Genomic DNA, 23,669 nt, shown 5'->3' with positions numbered 1-23,669 from the left:
TGTAGGTTCAACACAGGAGCTCACAGCGGGTCGGCTCCTTTTATACACTGTCTGCATGCAGGAGATGAGCACAAATCACAATTTCTGAAAGGATCTGAATATGTTCCGACACAGAGTTGTGTCCCAGCTGGGGAATTTGGTTGGCTTTTTTTGGTTTTGGAGTCAGTGAGTAAATTTTGGTTTCATTGAAGCCTGTGGGATTTTCTCCAGTGATTTCAGCCTGATTCTATCAGTGATGACAATTGGCTTGGAGTTGAAAATAAAAAGTTGGCTGAAGTTGGTTTTGGGGCATGAATGCGGACAGGACTAAAATATTTTATAAATTCTTTTTGGTTTGGTGGAAAACTCATGTCAGGAAAAGTAAGTGAATGTCTCCAAGATGCATTAGACCTCTTGTTTTAGAAGTTTTCTGAATTTAAGTATATCCCCTTTTGTTTTGTGTTTGTTTTTTTTTTTTTTTTTTTTTTTTCTGTTTGTTTGTTTGTTTGGTTTGGTTTTGTGGTTGGTTTTTTTTTTTTTTTTTCTGCTTTTCAGACAGCCATTCCACCAGTTTTATCAGAAAAGGTAAAACCCACTCTCTCTCTCAGTGCATTTTGAGCCAAACAGCATTTTACACCAGAGAAAAGGCCCGTTCCCCTCACAGCCCTGTGGCTCAGTAACCCGCAGCAGCTCCCCTTCCAGGGGCCTGGCTGAGACCCCCCCGCGCTCGGTGCACATCCCTCCAGGGGCTGGGGAAGGGGCAAGGTCCTGGCAGCCCCTGAGCCCCACTCCTGCTTCCAGCTGGGGACGTGCTCTCAAGGTGGAGAGCCTTCCCCCAGCCCTTCAGCTGGAAATACTTATTTAGACAGTTATTTCTCTCTGTGTATGTGTATTTATATATATATTCTCATGTGCATTGTTTGGGGGACCACTATGGGTTCTCCATAAAATCCAGGTCAAACCATCTTTTGCTCTCCTTCTTTCCCTAGTTGCACAGTTGTTTGAAGCCAGGATTTTTTTTCCTGTTGCTCTGTTCCGAGCCCCGCCGTGAGCTGTGGGCTCTCTGATGGCAGTGCAGATTTCTGCCCCTTCCCCTTTGCGCTTCAAATCCTCTGTGGCTCATACAAGGGTAGGGAACAGGAAGCGAGTCCCTAAAATTGTGATGACAGAGCAAAATCTTGGGGTTAAACAAGTTCATCCTCAGGAAGTGATACAGAGAAAATCTTGTCTTTTTTTGTGTAGTTTGAAAATGCTTGTTTTAAGAGTGGTTTCGTTCACCTGGCCTGGGCAGGGGGATGGTGTATGTGTATGCTGGACTGATGGCAGCAGAGATCATGATGTGCTGGTTCAGGTGATGCTGCAGACACAATCAAATAAGGCTTAGACCCTTTTCAGCAAAGTCCCCAAAGACCATCACTGCCTGATCAAATTAGCATCTGAGCCCCTTAAAATGATATAAACCTCACTTTCCCTCCTGAATTCTTATTACTTTATGCTAGAAATCCAAGCTGAAGCATTGTAAGAGTTTTAAGTGATCCCATGGAATAGATTCAAAGTGAGAAATCCACATTTTTTTACCCAGTGTTTATACAACCCGTCAATCTTACAGTATTCCCAGCACAGGCTGTGGTGAATCTTGTTTGTACACAAAACATTTTTCAAATTTATTGTGGCGCCTGGTTTTATTTAGGCGGTGATGACCACTGCTAGCGACGCTGGATGGCGACTGAGCTGGGGCAGCCGGGCAGCTTCCGAGCCCCTTGGTGGGGAGCACTGTGCAGCTCCCTGGCCTGTGCCGGGTCGGGGGGTGATGCCATCTCTCCTGCAAAACCTCCAGGGCTCTGCTGTGAACATTCTCACTTTTTCACCTCCTCTCCTTCTGGCCCGGACAGTCGCCATCCGGCACCTCCAGCTTTGGCTCCAGCGCCTTCACGGGAACTCCCCGTGCTCCGGGGAGCAGCCTGGGCCTGGCACCGGAGCTGCCGTGATAGCACGTGCTCAGCAGATGGTTTTCCAAAGCCCTGCTCCGTTTGACCGATGCACCTTTCCAAGAAGAGAAGTGTTGGAGAAGCATGGGAGTGATGTGCTCTGTTCTCCGGGCTTCCTCCACCGTTTCTAATCTGCAACTCTCCGCCAAAATAGGCTTCATTACTCATAGGCTACTCTTTCCCCTGATTTGAGTTTTAGAGATTTCTCCCATGCTTAAAAAGCTGCTTCTGGCACCGTTTTCAGAACTGGATCTCTCCCACATTCATGGAGGAGCTTGGGTGCAATATGTGACCCCCCCACACACCTCCTGGCTGCCTTTCACCACTGGGCATGTTACCGCTCTGGTTTTTGGGGACGGGACAGATAATTTATCCAGCGACACAGCAGCCGAGATCTCAGACCTACAAACCCGAATCAGAAGCCCGTCTCTGACGGCAGGTCAGATCGCAGTCCTTGGGGACGAGACCCTTCCCGCTCTCTGGTTGCTCAGTCCCGAGCGTGGTAGCTCCTTCTGCTCTGAAAGCAGCGCAGGAGCTCAACCCACAGAGGCAAGACAGCCCGAAATAGCCTCGTTAGCGAGGAATGTACTGAGGGCAGCCCAGATGTTTTAGTCCTCTGGGGTTTCACAGTCACGGGTGGCACTGGCTCCTGCTATGGCAGGCAGCAGCGTCACAGGGCGCCGGGGGGGGGGTGGCAGCAGCGGAGACACGGGTGGGTGTTTTTCAGAGGGGAGGGCGCTGTGTCCTTTGAAACCAGGCTGAGCAAACCTGCACAAGGCAGAGCCGGGGCTGCTGGAGCGGAGTTTGGCTCGGCAGCATCGCGGCGGGGCGTGCAGGCATGTACTGAAACAGGGGCTCGAGCACGGTGTGAGGCTGGGGGGGGCCTTGTTCCAGCCGCTGGCCCATCTCCCCCCCACCCCCACCGAGTGCTCTCAACTCCCACTTGCTGCCTAATGCGTGTGACGGGACCACTTACATGAGCGTGGAGGAGCCAGAGCCCGTGCTGCAGGGAACACGCCTGTGCTTGCCAGGAGGAAGGAGCCAAGCACGCTCCTCTCCCTTTTTTCTCCCAAGATTTACAGTTTCAGTGGCTGGATGCCGAATTCCCTCGTCTCTGCAACAAAGCAGGACTAGTTTGGAGCTGGTGCGTGAAGAGGGGAGAGGTGATGGGGAGGTCGGTGCTGGTGCTCAGGGCTCCCAGGAGCGCACAGGTCTCCTGCAGGGACTGTTGGGGAGCGGGGCGTGAGGTTTATTTCAGCGGATTAGCTGTGCTTGAGGAATGGGTGAAGGCTGCTGTAGCCAAGTGCAGCCACCCCTTCCTCTCCGAGGACTTAAGTCCTCCAGCACTTTGCAAAATCTCACCCTCCGTTTAGTGTAAAGTTGCTCAGTTCCACAGGATTTGGCTTCCAAGTGCTAAAATACTCCAGCCCAAGAGCCAGAATCACATTGCCATCGCAGGGGTAAATTGCAAAGGTGTCACTTTCCTGGACGCAGCCCCGCTGTGTAAATCAGGGGTGACATCCACCTCGGGTTCAGCACAGCCAGGCGCTCCTTCCCCAAATCCTGCCCCACAGAGCCCCCAAACTGCCTCCGCCGGGGCGAGTGGAGCCACCCGATGCAGCAGAGCTCTCTGTCCTCTCCGTGTAACCTGCCTGCTGACGATGTCCCCCTCTCCGTGCAGCCCTGGAAGAGGAGGGCTCCCTGCCAGCGCCCCCATCATCCCTCCAGCACCCCCCGGAGTTACTTATCTGCTTAGGAAAATATGCAGCTGCCAGCCCTGCAGCCGCGGGACACGGGCCGGATCCTGCCCACGGCACCGCCCGGCTTCCTACAGCCTCGCACTCCGCTGTGTCACCCGCTCTGAGACACGCAGGCACCCACCCACGCCCACGCGGGGCCGCGCCGGAAAGCGGAGCTGGGCAGAGTTACACCGCCCCCCACATCCCCCCCTCCGCGGGGGCTCCCCACGCCGGGGAGTCCTCGTTGGAGGGGTCCATCGTGGGGAAGCAAGGAGGGGGGCAGCCCTGGCCGCGGGGTGTGTGTCCCCTTCCCGAAATCTCCCCGTTGCCCAGCGGGAGTGGCTGTGCGTGTGTGCAGGGGATGGGGATGGGGAAGGGAAAGAGGATGAGGATGGGGATGGGGAAGGGGATGGGGAAGGGGATGGGGATGGGGAAGGGGATGGGGATGGGGAAGGGGATGGGGAAGGGGATGGGGAAGGGGATGGGGAAGGGGATGGGGAAGGGGATGGGGAAGGGGATGGGGAAGGGGAAGGGGATGGGGAAGGGGATGGGGATGGGGAAGGGGATGGGGATGGGGAAGGGGATGGGGAAGGGGAAGGGGAAGGGGATGGGGAAGGGGATGGGGAAGGGGATGGGGCAGTGAGCGACTCTCGGCCGGGGGCTCAGGGGGAGGCGGGCCGGGGCCGGGGCGCTGCCGCATTTATAGGAGGAGCGGCCGGGCGCCGCGGCAGAGCCCTCCCTGTCCCGCAGACGCAAGCGGGGCGGTGGCCCCGGTTAAAGGGGAAACTTGTCAGCGCCGCCGCCCGCTCCGCTCCGCTCCGCTCCCGCCGCCCAGCGCCCCTCGGCTCCGCCGCGACGTGAGTACGGCCCGGGCCGGCCGCCGGGCTGGGCAGGGGGCCGGGGGGGGGGGCCGCTGCTGAGAGCTCCCTCCGGGGAGGGGCACGGCCACCCCTTGGGGGAAAGGGGAGACCCTCAGGGATCCGCAGGGGAGAGGGATTGGGGACACCCCCCCCCCCCCCCTTCCCGCTTCGGGGTTTCTCTAGGGAGAGGGGGTCAGGGCAAGCCACCCCTCCTTCTCCAAGAGTCCCGAGGGGAGATGGGCTGGGGAAAGCCCCCCCTCAACTCCCCCAGGGGGAAAGGGTCCGAGAGATCCTCTGCTGGGGGTGCCGAGGGGAGATGCCCCCGAAGAAGAGGGGACGAGGTAGCCCCGTTGGGTGAGATGAGACGAGTTAGACGCCCCCACCCCCTCCCCGGGGGTCGCCAGGGGAGATGGGCCGGGAAAAGTCTCCCCTGGGGAGAGGGACCGGCAAATCATCCCCGGTGGTCCCATGGGTAGGCGGGCAGGGGAACCGCCCCCCTCCCGGCGGAGAGGGGCCGGGGTAGCCCCTTGGGTAAGATGCGCCGAGACAGACCCCTCCCCCGGGGGTGCCGAGGAACACCTTCTGCTTTTGGAGAGAGATCGGAGCCTCGCCTCAGAGGAGAGGTGCTGGGGGAGCCCCCTCGGGGGAGCCCCCCTCGGTAAAGCCCCCCCGAGGAGTACCCAGGGGAGTGGGGCCGGGGGAGCCCCCTCGGTGAGAGGGCTTGGGGGGGCACAGGCTAGGGGGAAGGGCTTGGAGGCCCCCCGGGGGTACCCGGGAGTGGGTGCAGGCAGAGGGCTCAGACACCCCCTCCATCCATCGACGGGGCCCGTGGGCTAGAAGGCCGGGAGCTGCCCGAGCATCCCCCAGAGCCGGGTGGGCTCCTGCCACCTTCGGGGCCGGGCCTCACGCACTCACACTCAGCAGCATCCCTCTCCCCCTCCAGTTCTGCCCCCCCACCACCGCCAAGATGCTGCTTTTGCTGCTGGGGATCATCGTGCTCCACGTCACCGTGCTGGTGCTCCTCTTCGTCTCCACCATCGTTAGTGTAAGTACGGACCTTCCTCTGGCACCAGGGTACCGGCCAGGCAGGGAGCGGCCGGCAGGCTGGCATGGCATGGCATGGCAAGACCAGAAAGTGTTATTTTTAGTTTTTTTGGTTTTTTTTTTTTTTTTCCAGCCTAGCTCTTTGCAGGAAACCTTTACTTACCGTTTTTCTGGTCTTACTAACAGTGGGGGTTTGGAGGATTTTGCAAGGAAAGGTCTTTCTGTATTTGTGCTGTCAGGTGTAACTGGTGGGTCGGTTGGTTGTGTGCCGCAGCTGGTGCTCGGGCAGAGGAAAGCACTGCAGAAACACATCTCCTCATCATCCCCAGGCTGGCTGACATCAGGGAGCAGCCTCAGAGCACCCAAAACACTCTCCCTGGGGGTGACACTGCACTCCCCTTTCATAAAGGAGCTCCACCTGCTAATGGGCTTCAGCCCACAGGACCAGTACAGCCAGTCTGAGCAAAACCCCTTGAAACGGGCCTGGTTTGGGCACTGGGTGCCCAGCACCAGCAGTTTTGCTCTCCAGCTCTGCTCCTTTGACGCTGTGAATTAGGGACAGCCTCTGCCTCTTGACCTGGCCAGGCAATTTTCAAAGCTTAAGCTTTGCAAGCAGTGGGAAGGTTGAGGGCTGGATGCTGCACAGAGGGTTCCCAGCACAGTTCTCAGCCTAGAGCCCAGTGAACACGTCATCTACTTAGGAAGAGGTTTGACTTGGTTTTCAGGCAGCAGTTCTATGGAGCCGGTGAGTTCCAGGCATGCTTCACTAGGTTCTTCATTCCTGTATTTTTTCTTTTTTTTTTTTTTTTTTGGGGGGTGGTAATAGTAGTAGAAGACGTTACAAAAATCTTCCGAGTCATTAAAAATCACGTGGAAGCATTCAAACAGCCCGGCCAAGCACCAGGCGAGGACGGCAGAGGGGAGGGAAGTGCGTGTCCCCTGTGGGACTCGGTCCGCGTTTAAAGCGAATAAAGAGCTTCTGTTTTTCTGCCGTTGAGGTGAAAGCAGTTAAAAGCAAATATCAGTATTTACTTTCCAAAGCCCTTTCGAAAGAAAAGCACACGCGTGCCGGTAAGCGCCGGGGCGGCTCGGCGCCGAAACCTCGGGGGGGGGAGTGTGGGGCTGCCGGCTGCCTCCGGCCAGGGCCCTGCTCACGGGGCTGAATCTCTTTGCAGCAATGGCTGGTGAACGGCGGGCACACGGCGGACCTCTGGCAGAACTGCACCTCGGGTAGCATCTTCCATTGCCTGACATCATCCACGAACGGTGAGTGCTCCCTGGCAATCAGGGCTGCCGCCGCCCCTCGCTTTTATTCTCCTCCCTGGACTCAGGAAATCAAGGGGGATTTGCCTTTTGTGAGTTATTTGTGATTCCCTCGCGCTTTTCTCTGCACCCTGCTGAAGTTGTTCCCTCCCACCCCTTCCCCTTGCCTCCCCTGCTCTGTCCCCAGATGGAGGAACAGGGCTCCACCACATTCCCGGTGTCCTGGTGGGGGGAGTCAGGCTGGTCCAGCAGTGGGGGGATTTCTTCCCTCCCGCTTTGGTGATCCCTGAGGTCGTGATGGGGTTCAGCATCGCTACCAGACTCAACACCCATTTCTCTGCCCTTGAGCTGTGGGGCAGCTCCCAGTGGCACCACGGCAGGGTGTTCAGCACATTCAGCCACAGCGGCGGTGACTGGCTCGCGTGCTTTTTGGTGGTCTCCTGTTATTAGCCCATTTCGATTACATTTGAGTTGTACAAACGCAGGGCAGCCCTTGGAGCGGGGTTTGCTGGGCGGCTGTTGCAGTGCTGGGAGTGGGGAGGCCATTTTCAGCATGGCTCCCTCTTGCTCCGGTTGCGAGAGTGTTTTAAAGATGCACGTGGAGCCCTGAGGGCACCCTGTCCCCTAGCTAGAGAGCTGCCCTGCTTTGTGCTGCTGGGCCAGGCTGGGTTTCTGGGCACACTCCTCGCCCTGTGGTTTGCAGCCGAGCACCGCGTGTGGGATGCGCTGAGTGCTCGGGCCCTTCTTGGTCCCGCTGCTGAAACGGCCCCTGTGGCATCTGCACATCTGGGGTGGCTGAGCAGCCACCTCTGGGCTAAGCCGGGTGAGAGCTGATGTCATGCGGGGTGACATCACCCAGCGAGCTGTTTGGTGAGGTCAGCAGGGGAGGAGGGGTGCTTGCTAAGATGCTGTGACGCAGAGTTTCCAGGGCAACTACTGGCACCAGTATGAAATAGGTGCTCTGGGAAGCAGGCAAGCCTGTGCCTCAGCTTCCCCGGAAGGCAGGACTCATGCCAGCGGTGCTATGTCCAGTATTTGTTTTCAGTTAGCTCGGGTTTTTGCTTTTCCCTGGAAACAGCCTCTCCCAGCGTAACCTCCAGTGAAACCAGTTGTGAATCATGCCGATGTCACACTACGCCGGAAACACGGTCCTGGCGTAGGAGCAAACGGATGCCACGTGGTCTTGGCAAGGCAGGGACGGTTGCAGCGCTAAAAGCTTTCAGAGGGTGCTGTGGCCACGCGAGGCTGTCCGAGGTTTTGGGAGATTCAGGTCACCCTAATCCCCAGCCTGCTGGGAGCAAAACTCTTCTCTTCCCCCCCCCGGCTGCAAGCGGCGGCGTGTTGCCCTGCGTGGGCCCAAGCTCTGGTTTGGGTGGGAGCTGAGCACCGGCCGCGGGGCTCTGCTGACGCCTGGTGGTGTCCGGGCTGGCCGGGAAGCGGCTGGAGCCTGTCCCGGCCGAGGAGCCTTCTGGAGCCATGTCCTTCATCAGCAGTTGGCTGGTGCCGGCTATCTGCAGCGTAGGCAGGCTGCTTCACGGCCATTCGTGCGTGCTCCAAAACTGCTGACCTTGCACTTTGTAATAAAAGGCAGCGTTTGCTCCCCCGGAGTCCCAGAGCTGAGGGCTGTAAAGCCTCCTCAAATCTGCTCTTTCAAACCTGCACTGCTTTTTCTAGGTGTTTGCAGGATGCTGCGTGTCGGGGAGTTGGCAGTGTTGAGAGGGGCTTGGCCGAATTGCGGTTGGGATGGTTTCCTCCACATCTGACTGTCCTGCTAGGTGTTGCAACTCTATATTGCCCTGTTCACAGAGGGGCTTCCCTCTGGATCCTTTCCAGCACTGATTTTTTTATCATTAAAGGGACTATGGTCAAGATGGCCCTGTTAAAAATGCAGTTGAGCGGCTGAGTTTGGTTGATAAGGTGCCCCAGGGGGCTGCCCTTTGAGTAGAGGTGTGTTGTGCTGAAGTCTTAAAGAGCTATTATTTCTATGAAGGCTCTGCTCTGGCATTGGGAAAAGGGGATTTTGCTCAGACAAAAGCTTCTGCCCCATCCACCCCGCGTCAGGAATGTGGGAGCCATGCTGCTGAGGACCAGTCTTCATCTGGTGGGACCCTGGATGCAGGATTCAGAGCTCACCGGTGCTGTAGGAACACAGAATCAAAAGATACTTCCTAGGCTTTCACGAGGCTTTTAAAATCTGTTTGTAAAAACAGAATTAAAATACCACGCAGCATCCTTTCCAGTGGGCCCCTGCACACTCCCTCCTGCTGCCCATCTCTGAGCCCTGTGCTCCCACCGTTGTGGTCGGCCACGATTCAGAGTGATAGTGGGGACAGAGGGAAAGGATGCTGTGACCAACTCTGAAGCTCACACTCACCCCCTGCCTGGTCCTTGTTGCGCTCCTCAAACTCTCTTTGCTAGCAATATGCTTACTTTCAAAAATATGAAATATCCTATACCAAATACCACAAACTGTTCTCATTTAAATCTGTTTCAAAACATGGGCTGTACGTGATATGCTGGGTTGTGGAAAGCCTTAAGAATTTGTTTCTCTGTGCATGTGCCAAGGACGGTGCTTAACGGTTAATCGCAGAGTGCCAAGGTCTGCTCTGGGCTAAGAGGAAGAAATCCTCGTTCAGGAATTTTGGCAGAACATGGTCTTTAGGTAGAGGCAGTTATTCTTCTGGCCATCACAGTGGCCGCTGTAGTGCAGTCTATGTCTTCCTCTCCTTTTGCAAAGGAGTGATACTCGTTACTTGGAGTCTGTGGAATTAGGTAAGGCCGGGTCTCGTGTTTTCAGTGTGGATGGGGGCTTTGGGGGGTTCTGCTGTAGCACCAGAACAGTGGGTTGTTTGTGCTGAGATGCTCCCCTTGGTCTCAGCACAGTGAGGACGGATGAGCCTCCTCTCGCATGCTGTGCTGCCACACAGGGACCCTTTTGTTTAGATGACCGTTACGTGGGTGCCCAGCGAGCAGCTGAACCAGACGCCAGCAAGATTTGCTTGTGCTTAACACTGGGGCAGGTTTGGGACCGTGCTCCTAACCTTATAGAGTATCCTACGGGGATGGAATAAGCAGCAAAACAACCCAAGGGCTGACTTCAGGAGGACTGTCGGTCCGTGGCTCCCCGGGACATTAGCAGACCTTGGGCACAGGCTGGAGCTGGCCTCGGTGGAGGCTGAGCTCCCACCTCCCAAATTCCTCTTGGCACGGCTTGAACCCCGGGGTATGTGAGGGCTGGGCAGCCCTGGTGGGAGCAAGCACAGGGAGGGAGGAGGAAACGCCGGCTCGGGGGCAGATGCCCACTTCTTTGCCTTTTACAACTGCCCGCTTGTCGCTTTGCTTTCTGCGTTTGCTTGTTAGATAATGACTTTTTTTTTTTTTTTCAAGAGGCCGAGAACTATGGAAAAAATGTTGCAATCTTTGCTTCGTTTGCGCTGTCAGACATTCCTGGAAAAGACTTATCTCAAGAATTCAGCTCTGAATCCCAGAATTGTGCGTCGGCACGGCTGCGCGCCAGCCCCCCAGCTGTGCGATCCCGCTGCAGACACACGGGGCACACGGCTGGACCTGCGCCGCTCCAGTGCTTTTAAGTCGATTCCATCCCAAATTTCCAGACAGCAATATCTTTTTCCTCCAAAAATGGCCTTTTCTCTCCACAAATGAATTTTTAATGCAGGAAAGAAGTTTTTTTTTCTGCTGCTTTCTACTGCTCTTCCTCTGATTTTGGTGGGAATGCTGAATGCGGGGAAGCAGTGGGGACCTCTGTGGAGATCCCTATGCCCTTCTGTCACGTCAGGAGACTTTTTTCCAGTTGCCTTCTTACCTTTTCTCCTGTCGCTGTTCTGTGGCTTTTGCATGACTGTCTTGTTCACAGGCAGGCTGGTGGTTTTTGGCTTTTTTAAAGGGAAAAGAAAACCCCAGACCTTGGGAAATGTGCAGGCTGCCAATCCGCATGATTACTAAGTGCCGTGAGCTGTTTGATGCTGATGATTTGCTGATGTGATGGCCATGAGCAAAGCCCAGGTGGGTTGCCCAGAGCAGAAATCTGCCCTGGACCACTCTGGGGGTCAGGGATGGACCTCGCACCGGGGGACTGCCCTGATCTTCTGCACACTGACCTCCCCTCTTCCACATTCCCTTTGCTCGGGCAGACAGGACCCTAAGCAGCACTGCTGGTGCTTAAAATGCCTTTTCTCTGTACTGGAGGAGGCAGGAAGAATCTTCATTCCTGGCATGAGGCAGGGGCATCTGTGCCCTGACCCATCAGCTGCTCCCAGGAGGAACTGTGCTGCTTCTTCTGCACTTTAAAATGCATAACTGAAACATCTGAACCCATTGCTTGTGCTCTGTCAGCCCCCCCAGAGTGGCTTTGCTGCCCTTATTCTTTCAAACTCTTGCTTCCAGAAATGTTGGACTTGCATGACATAGAAAAGGTATGGAGAGATGGAGGTGCCAGTTAACTTGCTGTAATCCTTTTTGTGGCTGAAAACAATGTTGCAAGGCTGCATTGAACCCTTGCACCCAGGAAGATTATTTCTCTAATTCCATTATTGATAGTTAGTAAAAAATATCTGAAGAAAAAGAGATGGGGGCAAATTCCCCTGCGGCCCACTGGAAGAACTGAAACTGCACCAACTGGATCAAGACCTGGAGAATTTGTCACTGGGGAGGGGACACTTCCTAATGCAGGAGAGTGAGATGGAGGTGATAGTCCAGTCACCTCTGCAAATTACAAGTTCAAAGATTTAAAGATGGTGTCAGCTTTTTATTGAATGCTAAAGTTACCTTCTGCCCTTACGCAGCGCGTCTTGCTGAGTCTGCGGGCACAGCACTGTCGCAGTTTTTTGCTTTATTTCTGCTGGGCAGCGGCAAATTAGCAAGAAATTACCCATACTTAAGGATGCTGAATTTGTTCTAGTGAAGGCATGCAGTAAATAATGTATAGTTTGTTTGTGTGGTATCGCATAGCCTTTGTACTTGAGGTTCTAGCCATCAGCTGGCCCCATTCAGCTTACGGACCATGTGTACAGATATCCTGATCTGGGGACATCTCTGGTCCTTCAGGGTCTTTGCAGTTTGCAGCAAAGAGCCAGCTTTTAACCTCAGCAGTTTGTGGGTCTGGGGCACCCTCTTTTCCATTAATGATAGATAACATTGGCTTAATTAGGGTAGGGTTGAACCCTCTCTGCCAGCTTGTGAGTGACTGTAGCTTGCCTCTTAGTTGTCTAAAATAAACTGTGGGGTATCCCAGGGGAATACTCTGTATTCCAGATCAGTTTCTGCCATAGCCATGTTGCCTGTGATGTGAAAGGGATTTCCTCTGTTTAAAACCAGGTTTTTGTTGTTGCTTGTTCTTCTTACAAAGAGCATCTGATAAGGAGAGGTAGGGAAGCAGTGCTGTTTTCCCTGCTCCTGGCTGCTCCGGAGCTCTTTGGCTCCCCTATTTCTGTGTAAGGGGGGATCAGTCAGCCTTGCCTGCTGGGTGGGGGCTTTGGCCCATAGGAGGAGCAAATGGGAGGAAGAAGGCAAACCTGTGGGCAAACTATGACTGCAAAACCACAGTAATGGGTGGGGGAGTTCACTGTAGAGTGCAGCTCTGGAAAACTCTTAACCCAACATTTGATTGGATTTGATGAGACCCTTGGGCGTCCCCGCGGCCAGAGGCTGATTGTACCTCTGCAACGTGCCTGGGGGTCAGGGTACCACTGCTCCCCATCCCTGCTCCTGCTGCCCGGACTTGAAATCAGTGGGAGTTGGCACCTAAGCCCTTTGGAGGACCTGAGCCTAAAATGATGTATCTACCACATCAGCTCGCTCTCACACTCAAGCCAAAAGGAGGTCAGAGCCACCACACCGAGGGTCTTGGAGAGGAGTTGGCTCAGGCGTTGTGGAGCTGTTGGAAGATGTTTTTCATGGTGCCAGCAGCTTTCTGCTGCCTCGGCAGCACTGGTGGGACGTGAGCTTTGACAACCTGATGGGACGTCTGAATGTGGCAGCTCTGGAGAGCTACGGACCTCCTGGCCTCAGGGACTTCTTGGATGGAGCTTTGCAGAGAGGGCAAAAGGGAGGACAGCCACAAGGAAAAGAGGACAAGAGAAGAAAAGAGGGCTTTGAGGGTTTCATCCCCTTCTGAAGGGAGCTACAGAAGAGGACCAGGATGTCTTGGGCAGGAATTGCAGCACCGTATTCATTCATTGCGTCCCCGCAGACCCGATGTTTCCTACCTGCTCATCCCCTGACCCTTACAAATACATTGGGAGCTCTTTAAAACCTTCCTTTTCTGATGGGATTTCCAGGAATACCTCGATCCAGCACCCTATGGTCCTCTCCAGGGAGTGGATGTAGGAGGATAGGAGAGGAGCAACTGTTGGGTGAAAAACCTGCTTTTTCCAGCTGGAGCATCCAGCAGCCCAGAGCACGACCAGGGAAGGTTTGACTTCATGCTGGTGGGAGGTCTGGGACGCAAGCAGAAGAAAGTTGCAATGTCACGGAGCTCTTTTTTTCCCTAGGAGAGCTTAGTGGCTCTGCTGGGTGTGGCTGATGAACTCTGATGCTGTTCTCCTCAACAGAAGAGATGCTCTCTTCCAGCCATGGGGCCGTGGGTGGTGGCAGGGGGTCTGTGCTGCTCAGGAATGGCACTGCAGCTAGATGAGAGTTTTTGCCTTTCTGGGTTCCTACAGTGAGTCGCAATGGGGCAGCGGTCGGAAGCTCAGCCTCAGAAGAATGGTGCAACTGAGATAATATTTCTGCACCTTCACCCTTTTTCAATCCCCTTAAGGGGTGTTTGAATATCAAGGTTTAAAACTGTTGCAAGCCCCAGTGCTTGTGATGTGACCTGTCTGCAAGGATGTATGTTGGGTTCAGGTTCTTGATCAGACCTTGAAGCCTGACAGTCTGCTTTGGAAAAACTCTGCTCAGAAAACACGGCTTTTCCTGGCCGACCTGGACTGGTACCTTTGTGCCAGTAGATGGATGTGCTGTTCCTCACCCTGCTGATACTTAGTTTGCAGCATTGAAAGAACAGGTTTACCATGTGGATCTGGTCATGAATTTCCCCTCCCTCTAGTTTTGTGTGTATTATATGCTACAGTTACCTCCTTAGTGGATGTTTTCTTCCCCAGAAGTTGTTGCTTTTCAAGTGTACAGTGCATACTCAGATTGCAAAGGGAAAGCTATATGTGCAAAATGTTACCATCAGCTGCAGGTCAGAGCACACAGATGTTTTTAATGCATAGCACTGATTTAGTAATGTCTTACAGCAAGTGTCTAAACTGCTTGCTCAAATACATTTCTTTTCAGTTTGCACTTTATTTTTTTCTCCTTGTCTGGGTCAAAAGAGGGTAGGATTTCTGTGACAGAGCAGTGAATTAAACCCTGAGGAGCCAATGCCTGTCCTTTAAGGCTCTCTGCTCATGGCCGAGGACATGTTTCTGCCTGCCCTGTCAGCCCCTCTCAGCTGCACCCCTTGTCCAGGCATAACACCTCCCCGCAAGCAGGGCTGGGGCTTTGCTGGAAGGGGTTGGGTTAGCTGCTGTCTTTCTGGGGGGGTTCAGCTGCAATTTCTGCTCTAGGTTTCAGTTTCTGCTCTAAGTTTCTATTTCTGCTCTGGATTTCTTTCTTTCACATTAGACTTCAGGGCAGTGAAATGTTGTCTTCAGCATCCCAGGGGTGAAGTCTTTTCCCTGCAGCTTTTAGTGGTGGCATGAGCACATCAAGGCTTGCAGAGCTTAGGGAAATTTTCAAATTTGTTTTGTAAAAACTTACTTTGTTTCTGACTGCCTGAAAGGGCTCTAAAAATGCTCCCAGTGGGTCCTCTCCGGAAGTGGCATGCAGGGTGTTATCTGTCCTTTCCACTCTGTTTCCTTTTCTTCCTCCTGCTGAAGAACAAAGACATAAACACAGAGCTGAAGAGATGCAGGAGAAAAATGGAATAACCGACTCGCTGCGCAAGGGAAACCACAAATAACAGTCTGGGAGTAAACAGTGCTGACAGCCCCATGGTACAACTCACCGGGCCCAGCCCTCCCTGTGCGAAACTTGCTTTATTTCTGAAAGCCTATAGGTAGGACACAGCACTAATAGCAAAGGAGTTAAAAGCACATGGCATCGAGGAGGTAGCTATCCTATTTGCAGTTATAACAGTGTTTTCACATGAACGAAAGGCAATTAGCTATCTTAATACAGCTGAAGTCTGTGGGTAATTGGGCTTGGAATTAAGGGAGTATAGCAGCTTGCGCTTGTGGGTTTCTGAGTACTGACCTGGGGATCCTGCCCCTCGTTTTTACAAAGGAAGCCAACAAAAGTCAGCAAAGGGCTGGATGTGAGCAGGCCCAGAGCTCTGGCCTGTGGAATCTTCTCTTGATTTCCCCGCTCACAAGCTCGTGTGACTGCTGCGCTCTGGCTGTGGCAGGGCAGCGCGGCCGGCTGCCGAAACCCCTCCGGTCACGGTGGGCTCTCCCCCTCTCTCTCAGTGCCTGCCTTTATATTCCTCTGACATGGCTCTCTATTACAATGGGATTTTGAAAAGCCCGTATAAATCATTTGCATTCAGAACCAAAAAAGAGTCACGGGGAGGCGGATGCAATTAAAAGGGCAGCTAAGCTCAGTTTTCCGTCTAGACAGCCTTCTCCTAAAATAACCGGCAGTTGGAGCATCCACCTCCGAGCAGAAAGGGTTCCTCTCCGGGCCGGATCCCATGGCCTTTGGAATCATAAAAGACTTGGCTTCCTGGGTCCTGGACCAAACTGCAGGGCTTGGGGCCGGGCAGGCTTTGGCTTAGCCGGTGCACGGCGCTGGGCACGGCTTTAGGGCTTGGGAAGGGGTGAGCTGAAAACTCAACTTCCCAGACCTGGGGTGGGAGCCCTGTCTGTGCCGAAGCGTGGAAGGAGGTTGCAATTCAGCAGCTGGACATCCTCTAACCATACCCCCTGCCTCCATCTGAGCAATGCTTTATGACTTGATTTTTAGCGGCGCTTGAGCTGCCTCATCCCCTCTGCTGCCTCGGGTTGAGCGTGATCGGAGCTGAAGGGTGAGGTGTGGTTGAGGCGGGGACCTTCCCCGTCTGGCTAGCTGAGATAGGTGAAACACATGGGACATTTTGTGTGCACATCAGTGCGAAAACCACACTGGGATTTCCTGGAAGTGACAGCAGTGATAGCTGCTCCTTCCTAAGGCACGGCAGCAGCTGGTGCACATGGATGTAAACCCGGCGGCACCGAAACGAGTGAAGAGCAGAAGCTCTTTAGCAGGGCCCGGTAACGCTGCGGAGTAGTTTGGCACGGGAAGCGTGAAGAGGAGGGGAAGGAAAAAGCTGTCTGCAAGGAGCAGAGGCCGCTCTGAGTGGTTTCAGTCTGCTTTGGTGAGCAGAGCCCGAGCTTGCTCCATTGCATGAGTGTCTGGAGGCAAGGTGCAAAGACGAGAGGCAGAATTTCTGATCCAAAGTCGAACACGCCAGACGGTACTAAATTGCACAGGATGTTCCCCACAGGCCTGGATTTGCTGGAAGGGCGCAGGGGTGGATCAGCATTGCCATCCCAGTTGAAGGCTGTACCTCACTCTCAGATTCAAATTCCGTTCTCACCCCCTGGAGTGAAGCTTGCGAGGACTTGGTGGGGAAGCGTGGTCGCATCTCTGGGAGCAGATGCGGCTCTGGGCAGTCCCAAATGGCCTCATTTGCTGCACCAAGTACTGAAGGTTGCTAAGCTTTATTTGGAAGTTTCGCTAGGTTTCAGCTGTTTGCTGCAGAAAGCTGTATCTTGCAGCGAAGCTGGTGGGAGTAAAAATGTGGCAGGAACATGGGACCAGGACTGAGATTTCAGTGCTGCCTAATTCTCCCCTGTCTGAAGATCCAACCCAAAACATGATTATTCTGCCTTTCACAGGGCGGTTAGTGCCTCAGTTTACCTGTACCAAGCCCTGCTTGGCTTTTGTGGCAAATTAATGTATGTTGCGTCCTTAAAGACCCCTCAAGGAAGGCTGAGAATGCTCATTTTGATCTCAAACTTTATGAGGAAAGGGAAAGGCAGAGGTATGCATGGCCCCATCCCGGTGCTGTGAGGCAGTCTCTTTCTGTCAAACTGCAGCAGCTCATGGGACCGAGCGGCATTTTTCTTGTTTATTTTTTTTTATTTTTTTTTTTACGCAGGGAGTTACACACCCACGAAGCCTGGAAATAGCTGGGCAGTGACTCATGCAGGGGCTGGTTTAACTGGTCTGCTCTGGGAGGCAGCTGCATTGGCAGCTGGGGAAGGCTCTTTCCAAAAGGTTTGATTCCACAAAGGCAGAGGGTGTTTTTACTTGCTGTGTATTTATTTTACCTCTGAGCTTGGCCACCTTGGTGTCTCACAGCTTGTTGCACATGATTTTTTGTTTCTAGTACAGCTGAACTCCCAGGGCCTGACGTGAAGCTGGGGGAGAGGCTTTGCCTTGATTTCTGCAGGCTGCTGCTCGGGGCTAGGATCTCTGCTCATATTTTACTATTAATGCTCCCTGAGAAAGTGCGTGGCCCTGCAATTCCTTTACCCCAGCGCGTTGGTCCGTGCACACATCATCCTAAATCCCAGGCAGCATCGTGCCCATGCTGAGGACCTCAGCAGCTGGTGCTGCGCTGGATGTGGCCGCATCCCCCAGCTGTCAAGAAGCTTAATGGGAGCCAGGGGTGGGATGGTGGCACGGGGGATGGTGCCGGGGCTCTGGAGGGGGCTCGCTATCTGTGGTGCCCACACTGAGCTTTCCATTTGTCTGTCTTTCCCCAGAATGGCTGCAGTCTGTCCAAGCGATGATGATCCTCTCCATCATCTTCAGCGTCCTGTCCCTCTTCCTGTTCTTTTGCCAACTGTTCACGCTCACCAAGGGCGGGCGGTTTTACATTACTGGAATCTTCCAAATCCTTGCTGGTAAGTTGGGGGCTGATGGATGGGGCTGTCACTGGTGGGCAAAGGGCTTTCAAGCAGAGGAGAGGGTAACGGTGGGAGCGAGCACGCTCTTGGGTACAGAAGCAGGAGGGCACTGAGCTGGCTCCTGTGTGGCAGGGTGAAGGGAAGAGGGGATGAATAATTTGGGTCCGTTGAGATCTCGCATGCCCCAGGACGGGATCTGTCTGTCAGCAGGGCGTTATGCATCCAAGTTCTCATGCCCTTGGGTCATGGAAGGTGCCAGAGGGTTGCTGCCCCGGGCGGGGGGTTTGGGAGGGACAGGGAGGCTGAGCTGCGTGGGCACTGGGGCAGGCAGGGCGTGGGGCTGCGGGGTGGGGGGCTCTGCCGCCTCCTCCCACGGCTCAGCTCGGCGTGGGGTGCTGAGGGTCTGGGGTGGCCACGCTGGCCCTGGGACCCACCTTCACGGGGCTGGGCGAGGCTTCTGCAACTGCTGGCGGGGTGGGGAAAGTAGTGACAATCCTCTTTTGGCAAAAGAGGATCGGATGGTTATTTATAAACTTGCCATAAGGGGGCCTGGTGCTTTCCACATCAGCAAAGAGCCGCTGGAGCGTGCAGGGTGAGCCAGCTGACTTTGAACTGTCAGCTACTATTTTTAACTCTTAAAGAACTCAGGTCTGGAAATGAGCCACAGTTCTTGTCCTACATTGCAGTTCTCCAAATATAGATGCTATAAAGCCACTGACTCCATTTACATTTCCACGTATGGAACCAGTAGAGAGGATTTAAAAGCACTCAGACTAAAAAAATTAAATTGTGCAATGAGGTTCTGGCTAAATTATGACAGGCTGTCTGGGATGGAGACTAATCATTTGTTGGATCTTTAGATGTTAAACTAAAAGCCACCCTAGGTCCTGCCTCTAAATCAGTGGAAAAAACTCATCCACTGAATTCACACAAAGTTTCTGAGCATCCTCTAAGCGACTGGCCTTCACAAACCCTGGAAAAATTTAGAGCTAACCTTTTTTAGCAAGTGTGGCATGAAATCTATTATAAGTGTATCTGCTTGGCCCTAATGCAGGTGATGAGTTCAGACCAGTTCACTGTCTCTAGAAAGACAGATGTGTAGAAACCCATTACAGCCATGGAGACAAGGAGGGGAAATGGGCATTAATAATGCAGTTATCTGCCCGAGAGCTTGTCTAATAGATCTGGGAGCAGAAGGTTTCTCTCTCCCGAGTGATTGCTGGTGAATCCTCATTCTCAGAGGAAGAGAAAATGGGATTGCATCCCTCCTGTCCATGCTGTGCTGGGTGTCCTAAGGGGACGCAGGGGCAGGCCACAGACCTACTGTCTCTTTGTTGGGCCTAAGGCACAGGTCACATCCATCACCAGCCAGTGTGAAGGACAGGAAAAGTGTGACCTGGCTTGCCCATAGCCTGGGGGACCCGTAGGCAGAGGTCTGAGTCCAGATGGACCATGCAGAGGAGGGCACTGGTGGTCATCCTTGCTGTTCTCCCCAGCCAGGGCTGGAGGAGGGGGCTCAGGGCAGCTGTGCTCTTTGTGACCCTAAATTTCAGGGTTGTTGGTAGGAAATGAGACATGGCTGTGCCAGTGCTGCCAGGAGATCCCACTTGGAGGGATGGACGGCTGTGGTTAAAGGAGCTGAACCTGATGTGGTCTCTGCAGCTTGCTGTGGAAGGCCACCACTGTCTAAAGCCAACAGAGGAAATTCCTGTGGCCTTCAGGCTTTATAGGTATTCATCTGTGGCTTGCAAAGCCCTGGCACCACAAGCAGGTCTGCCAGGGAGGGATCTTACCCACTTGAGCGCTTTGTTCTCAGCTCCAGCAGAGCTGGACAGGACCTCCCTCCTCCTGGGAGGGGATGGAAAGGCTTTTCTGGAAGCCCTCCATCACCCTGCACCTCCTCCTGGGGTGATGCAGCTTGGCAAAGCTGAGGGTCTCCAGTTTTGGAGCCTGACCAACAGCAATGCTGAACCTGAACCAGTGGGTGCCCAGGGTAGGACTGCTGGGTGCAGTTGGGTGCCCCGAGAGCCAGGGAGGAGGGCAGGGGCTGGTCTCCACTGTGACTTTGGCTGTGGCTCAGGGCAACTGGGGAGCAGAGAAAAGGGCAAGAAGTGATGTATGAGGTGAATTGGGTCTGTTGTGCAGTGGCAGGACAGGATGCATCCCCAGCACCTTCTCCACACTGCTTGGAAACACACCCCGAAGTCTAGCTGAATTTGCCCTGATAGGATTTCACCCATCACAAAGGCATCAAAAGGCCCTCGACAGCTCCCCTCCACCCTTGGTGGGTTCACCACATCCACGGGTAACTTCTCATAGCTGTGTAATCCCAGCATGGGAGAGACTTTGTTTTGGGCCTCTCAGGGTTTGACCCAATTTTTCCATCACGCTCTCCAGCCTCAAGGTAGGCTCCAGCTGGTAGGCTCAGCTTCAACAGCTCTGCCTTCCACATATCCCACAGCTTTTTGCAAAAACCTGCGTTGGAGAGCTGACCTCAAGCATGCACCAGCACCCAGCCTAATTCATCTGGAGGGCTGGGGCAGCGTGCACAAACCTGCAGGAACAGATTTTAGGTAGCGTTTGCCCTCCTGGCCTGTCAAAGCAAGACTAGAATGCATTCTTAAAATCAGGCTCTAAAGTGGTGATGCATTATCACTTGCATCGGTGCAAGCAGCCGAGTGCAGCTGTTGAGCATCTTGAGCATCTTCTCTGGGCCAAAATCAGTGCAGATGCTGCAGAAACCATCGCCTCCATTTTGCCAAATTCCTCATGCAGACAATTGCCGCTGTATTTTCTGCTGTCTGTAGGTGACCGGCGTGGCCGCACGCCTGTTCTCTGTCCCACCAGCATCGGCAGACAATTGTTGTGCTCTCTGTGCATGGGCCGGGGCAGTGGGAGTTGGCTCTCGTGCTTAGAGAATGGAAAGTGCACCAGCGGCGCGTTAATGAAACGTATTCCCACTTCTGCACTTTCCTGGAACAAAGGAGCAGTGTCAAGTGGAATTACAGCTCAAATATCATGGTGGTTAAATGTAGGTGGTCCCGAGGTCCGTGCAGGGGATTTGGAACTCAGCTCCGACAACAGCCCCATGACTGTATAATAGAACTGCTGGGACTGACTGAAAGAGCTTGTTTTTTGGGCAGAAATAGAGGTGGCTTTGTGTTAGCTTGGGGCAGTCCCCAACGCAGATGGGTTGTTTTTTGCAACAAAGCTTAAACGCTGCCTACCGGAGCTGGGCCTGGCCAGACAGCCCTCGGGGACCCGCACTGACCCGTGGCTGGCGAGGGTGGGCGCCAGGAGCCGGGGAAGCGGGACCAGCCGCGGGCGCAGCGGGGCTCGCAGGGAGAGGGGTTTGCAGTTTTTCTCCTCGTGTAGCCCCGGAGGAGGACGGGGGATCACAGGGCACAAACCTGCCTGGCCAGAGCATCCTCGGCCCCCAGCTGCGCTTGCTTGGGCAAGCAGTAAAGTAACTTTCATGCTTTAAAAGAAACGATGTTTGTGTCTGATGTCTTGCAGCAGCTCTGGCTGGGTGGTTCAGGCTGCAGTCTGGGCTTTAAATGAGGGAGTGGGGCTGGTCTGGAGCAGCAGCCTAGAGCTGGGGATGCCTGACGCTTGCCGGAGGGATGGCTTAGCTCTGTGATGCTCTGCCTTTGCCTGCTCCAAGGGCTCCTGCTTTGCTTGCTGAGCCTGGCAGAGATATCCCCACGCCCCTGCAGCCAGGGCAGAGCCCATGACATCCCCCCCAACCCCCCCAATTCGTACAACACTTTTCCAAGAGACAGGACACGAGGGGCCAATAATAAAACCAGTTTCCCATGCTGGCATTGGGTACTATCCTCCCTGAGTTTGGGTTTCCAGCAGGGAACTGCGCCGTGCGTGGCATCGCTAACCCCTCCCTGTGTGCGCTTCCCCGGCAGGGCTCTGTGTGATGAGCGGCGCGGCCATCTTCACAGTGAGGCACACGGACTGGCACCAAGCCTCAGAAAACACCTCCTACGGCTTCGCCTATATCCTGGCGTGGCTGGCCTTCCCCCTGGCCCTCGCCAGCGGCATCGTCTACGTCATCCTACGGAAGCGCGAGTGACGCCGCGGGAGGTGGCGTGGCGTGACAAGGGCACTCATGACGTCCACGGAGGAGACGGAGGCGGGGAAAAATAGACGAGAAAACGGAAAAGAAAATTAACCAAAAAAAAAAAAAAGAGAAAAAAAAAAAAAGGAATAAACCCTCCCACCAAAACCAAAACCAAACCCAACCGACCCCAAAAGGAAACACTCAAAAGGTTACTTGTTAATTGAAGATGTATATAGTATCTATGGTTTAAAAAACCTATTTATAACACTTTTTACATATATGTACATAGTACTGTTTGCTTTTGTTGACCATATGCTATGTTTTAAAGCCTAAAGCAAGTGCCTAAGGAACTATTACTCCTAACAGTGTAACAAGAGCGCAGCGATTTTTCTCTCATGCAAAATCCTCTTTGGCCTGAACTCTCCTTCCCCATCCCAGCCCGTATTGAACCATCAGAAAACTGCAACTCTGACTGGTTTTAGGCTGGCGTAAATCAGAGTTACGCCTGTTTACGCCAGCCGGAGGGTTGATCCCCATTCCTGCCACATGCTGTGATCCTGGTAACTGAAGTGCACGTCCAGATCTGACGGGAGACGCTTCCGAAAGGTTTGAAGGATTTTGGAGCAAAGGCTTTGATTGCCCCAAGTGCCTAAATGACTTACGTGCCTAAATCCCATTGCCTTGCCACCACACCCGCTGGGAATTTGGGCTTTTAAATCACTTAGGTTGAATTGTGACCCAGCGCGGGCGCTCCTCCTTCGCCCGCGCGGGCTCTGGGGGTGCCCCTGGTGCCCGTGCCGGCGGGGCCGGGGTGTGTGCCGAGCCGTGCCGAGCTGTGCCGTGCCGTGCCGTGCCGAGCCGAGCCGAGCTGCCGGGGCACTGATGCTCCCAACCATGAATTGTGCTTTATCCTTGCCGTGGAGCTAAACTGCCGATGAGAAAGAAGCAAACCCAGTATATCTATGAAATCAAATACCAGATATATGAAATGGTGCTATCTATTTACCATTCCTTATATTGCTAGCCATTTAACCTTATTCACTGGAAATTCAGTTAACAATCTTGAGGTAAACAGCTAGAAATGAGAAATAATTCTGTGTAATATAAATGAGCTATAACTGCTTTTGTACTTAGACTTGCTCTTACTATTATTTTTAATAAAGCATTTATAACTGAGGTTCCTTTTTTTCCCCTGTGGTCAAGAGGAACAGAAACAGCTCTGGGTGGAGCCTTGTCGGTCTTTCCTGCCGGAGCGAGATGTCTGTCCTCTGTCTGTGCGTCAGTGATGTGTCTGGCCATGAATTGAACTGGCACCTGCGCAGACCCCAGGCTGCCTTCTGAGGACTCCAGACACAGTGTTGCTGTTCTTGTTTTTGTTTCATTTTGGGGTTTTTTGGGGATTTTTTTTTTTTTTTTTTTTGCTTTGCTTTTCTGATTTTATACCGACTGTGTGGACTAAGAAGCAATGAAATAAAAGTCAGAATAACTCAGTTGCTTCTGCTTTTTGGCATTTTTGCGGATTAGAGCCAGGCTGTGCTCCACGTCTGCTTGCATGGCCATCCCACTGAAGGTCTCTCCATGATGTCGTGTAGCAGATCTGTGGGCTAATTCATGCCGCCGAGAGAGGCTCTGCGCTCGCTGGGCTGTCTGCGTGGCAGATATACCTGTGCTGGAGGGGTGACCCTACACCAGAGTTAGTGCCGTGCCCAGGACCGGAGCTCGTGGCCCCGTGCTGTAGTTCTGGTGCTTGCTCATCTTTCTGCCTCTGTCCTAAGATGCTCCTGTGACGCGGCCACCAACTCCCCAGAGACAGCAGCCAGGCACCA

At 53.8% G+C, this 23,669-nt stretch overlaps 1 protein-coding gene across 1 annotated transcript; it reads left to right on the top strand.

The window, feature by feature from the left end:
- The first annotated feature begins 3,957 nt into the window (after window positions 1–3,957).
- Window positions 3,958–23,019, top strand: PMP22 (peripheral myelin protein 22). The gene is made up of 6 exons (XM_033000300.2): window positions 3,958–4,002; window positions 4,457–4,563; window positions 5,510–5,611; window positions 6,786–6,876; window positions 17,628–17,768; window positions 21,689–23,019. The coding sequence occupies exons 3-6, from the start codon at window positions 5,534–5,536 to the stop codon at window positions 21,853–21,855; spliced, it is 477 nt and encodes a 158-aa protein (XP_032856191.1). The 5' UTR covers window positions 3,958–4,002; window positions 4,457–4,563; window positions 5,510–5,533; the 3' UTR covers window positions 21,856–23,019.
- The last annotated feature ends 650 nt before the right edge of the window (window positions 23,020–23,669 follow it).

This window comes from Tyto alba, unplaced genomic scaffold (genome assembly GCF_018691265.1).
Source record: "Tyto alba isolate M040663 unplaced genomic scaffold, T.alba_DEE_v4.0 Super-Scaffold_39, whole genome shotgun sequence".
Lineage (NCBI taxonomy): Eukaryota > Metazoa > Chordata > Aves > Strigiformes > Tytonidae > Tyto > Tyto alba.
Note: the sequence above shows the minus strand (reverse complement) of the source record. Positions and strands in the feature narration are given on the sequence as shown.

Bases quoted from the DNA above. Each gene is read 5' to 3' on its own strand.
- PMP22 (XM_033000300.2), top strand. From the start codon at position 5,534: ATGCTGCTTTTGCTGCTGGGGATCATCGTGCTCCACGTCACCGTGCTG. The intron at 5,612-6,785 runs GTAAGTACGGAC...ATCTCTTTGCAG, and splicing joins TCGTCTCCACCATCGTTAGT to CAATGGCTGGTGAACGGCGG. The intron at 6,877-17,627 runs GTGAGTGCTCCC...GTCTTTCCCCAG, and splicing joins CCTGACATCATCCACGAACG to AATGGCTGCAGTCTGTCCAA.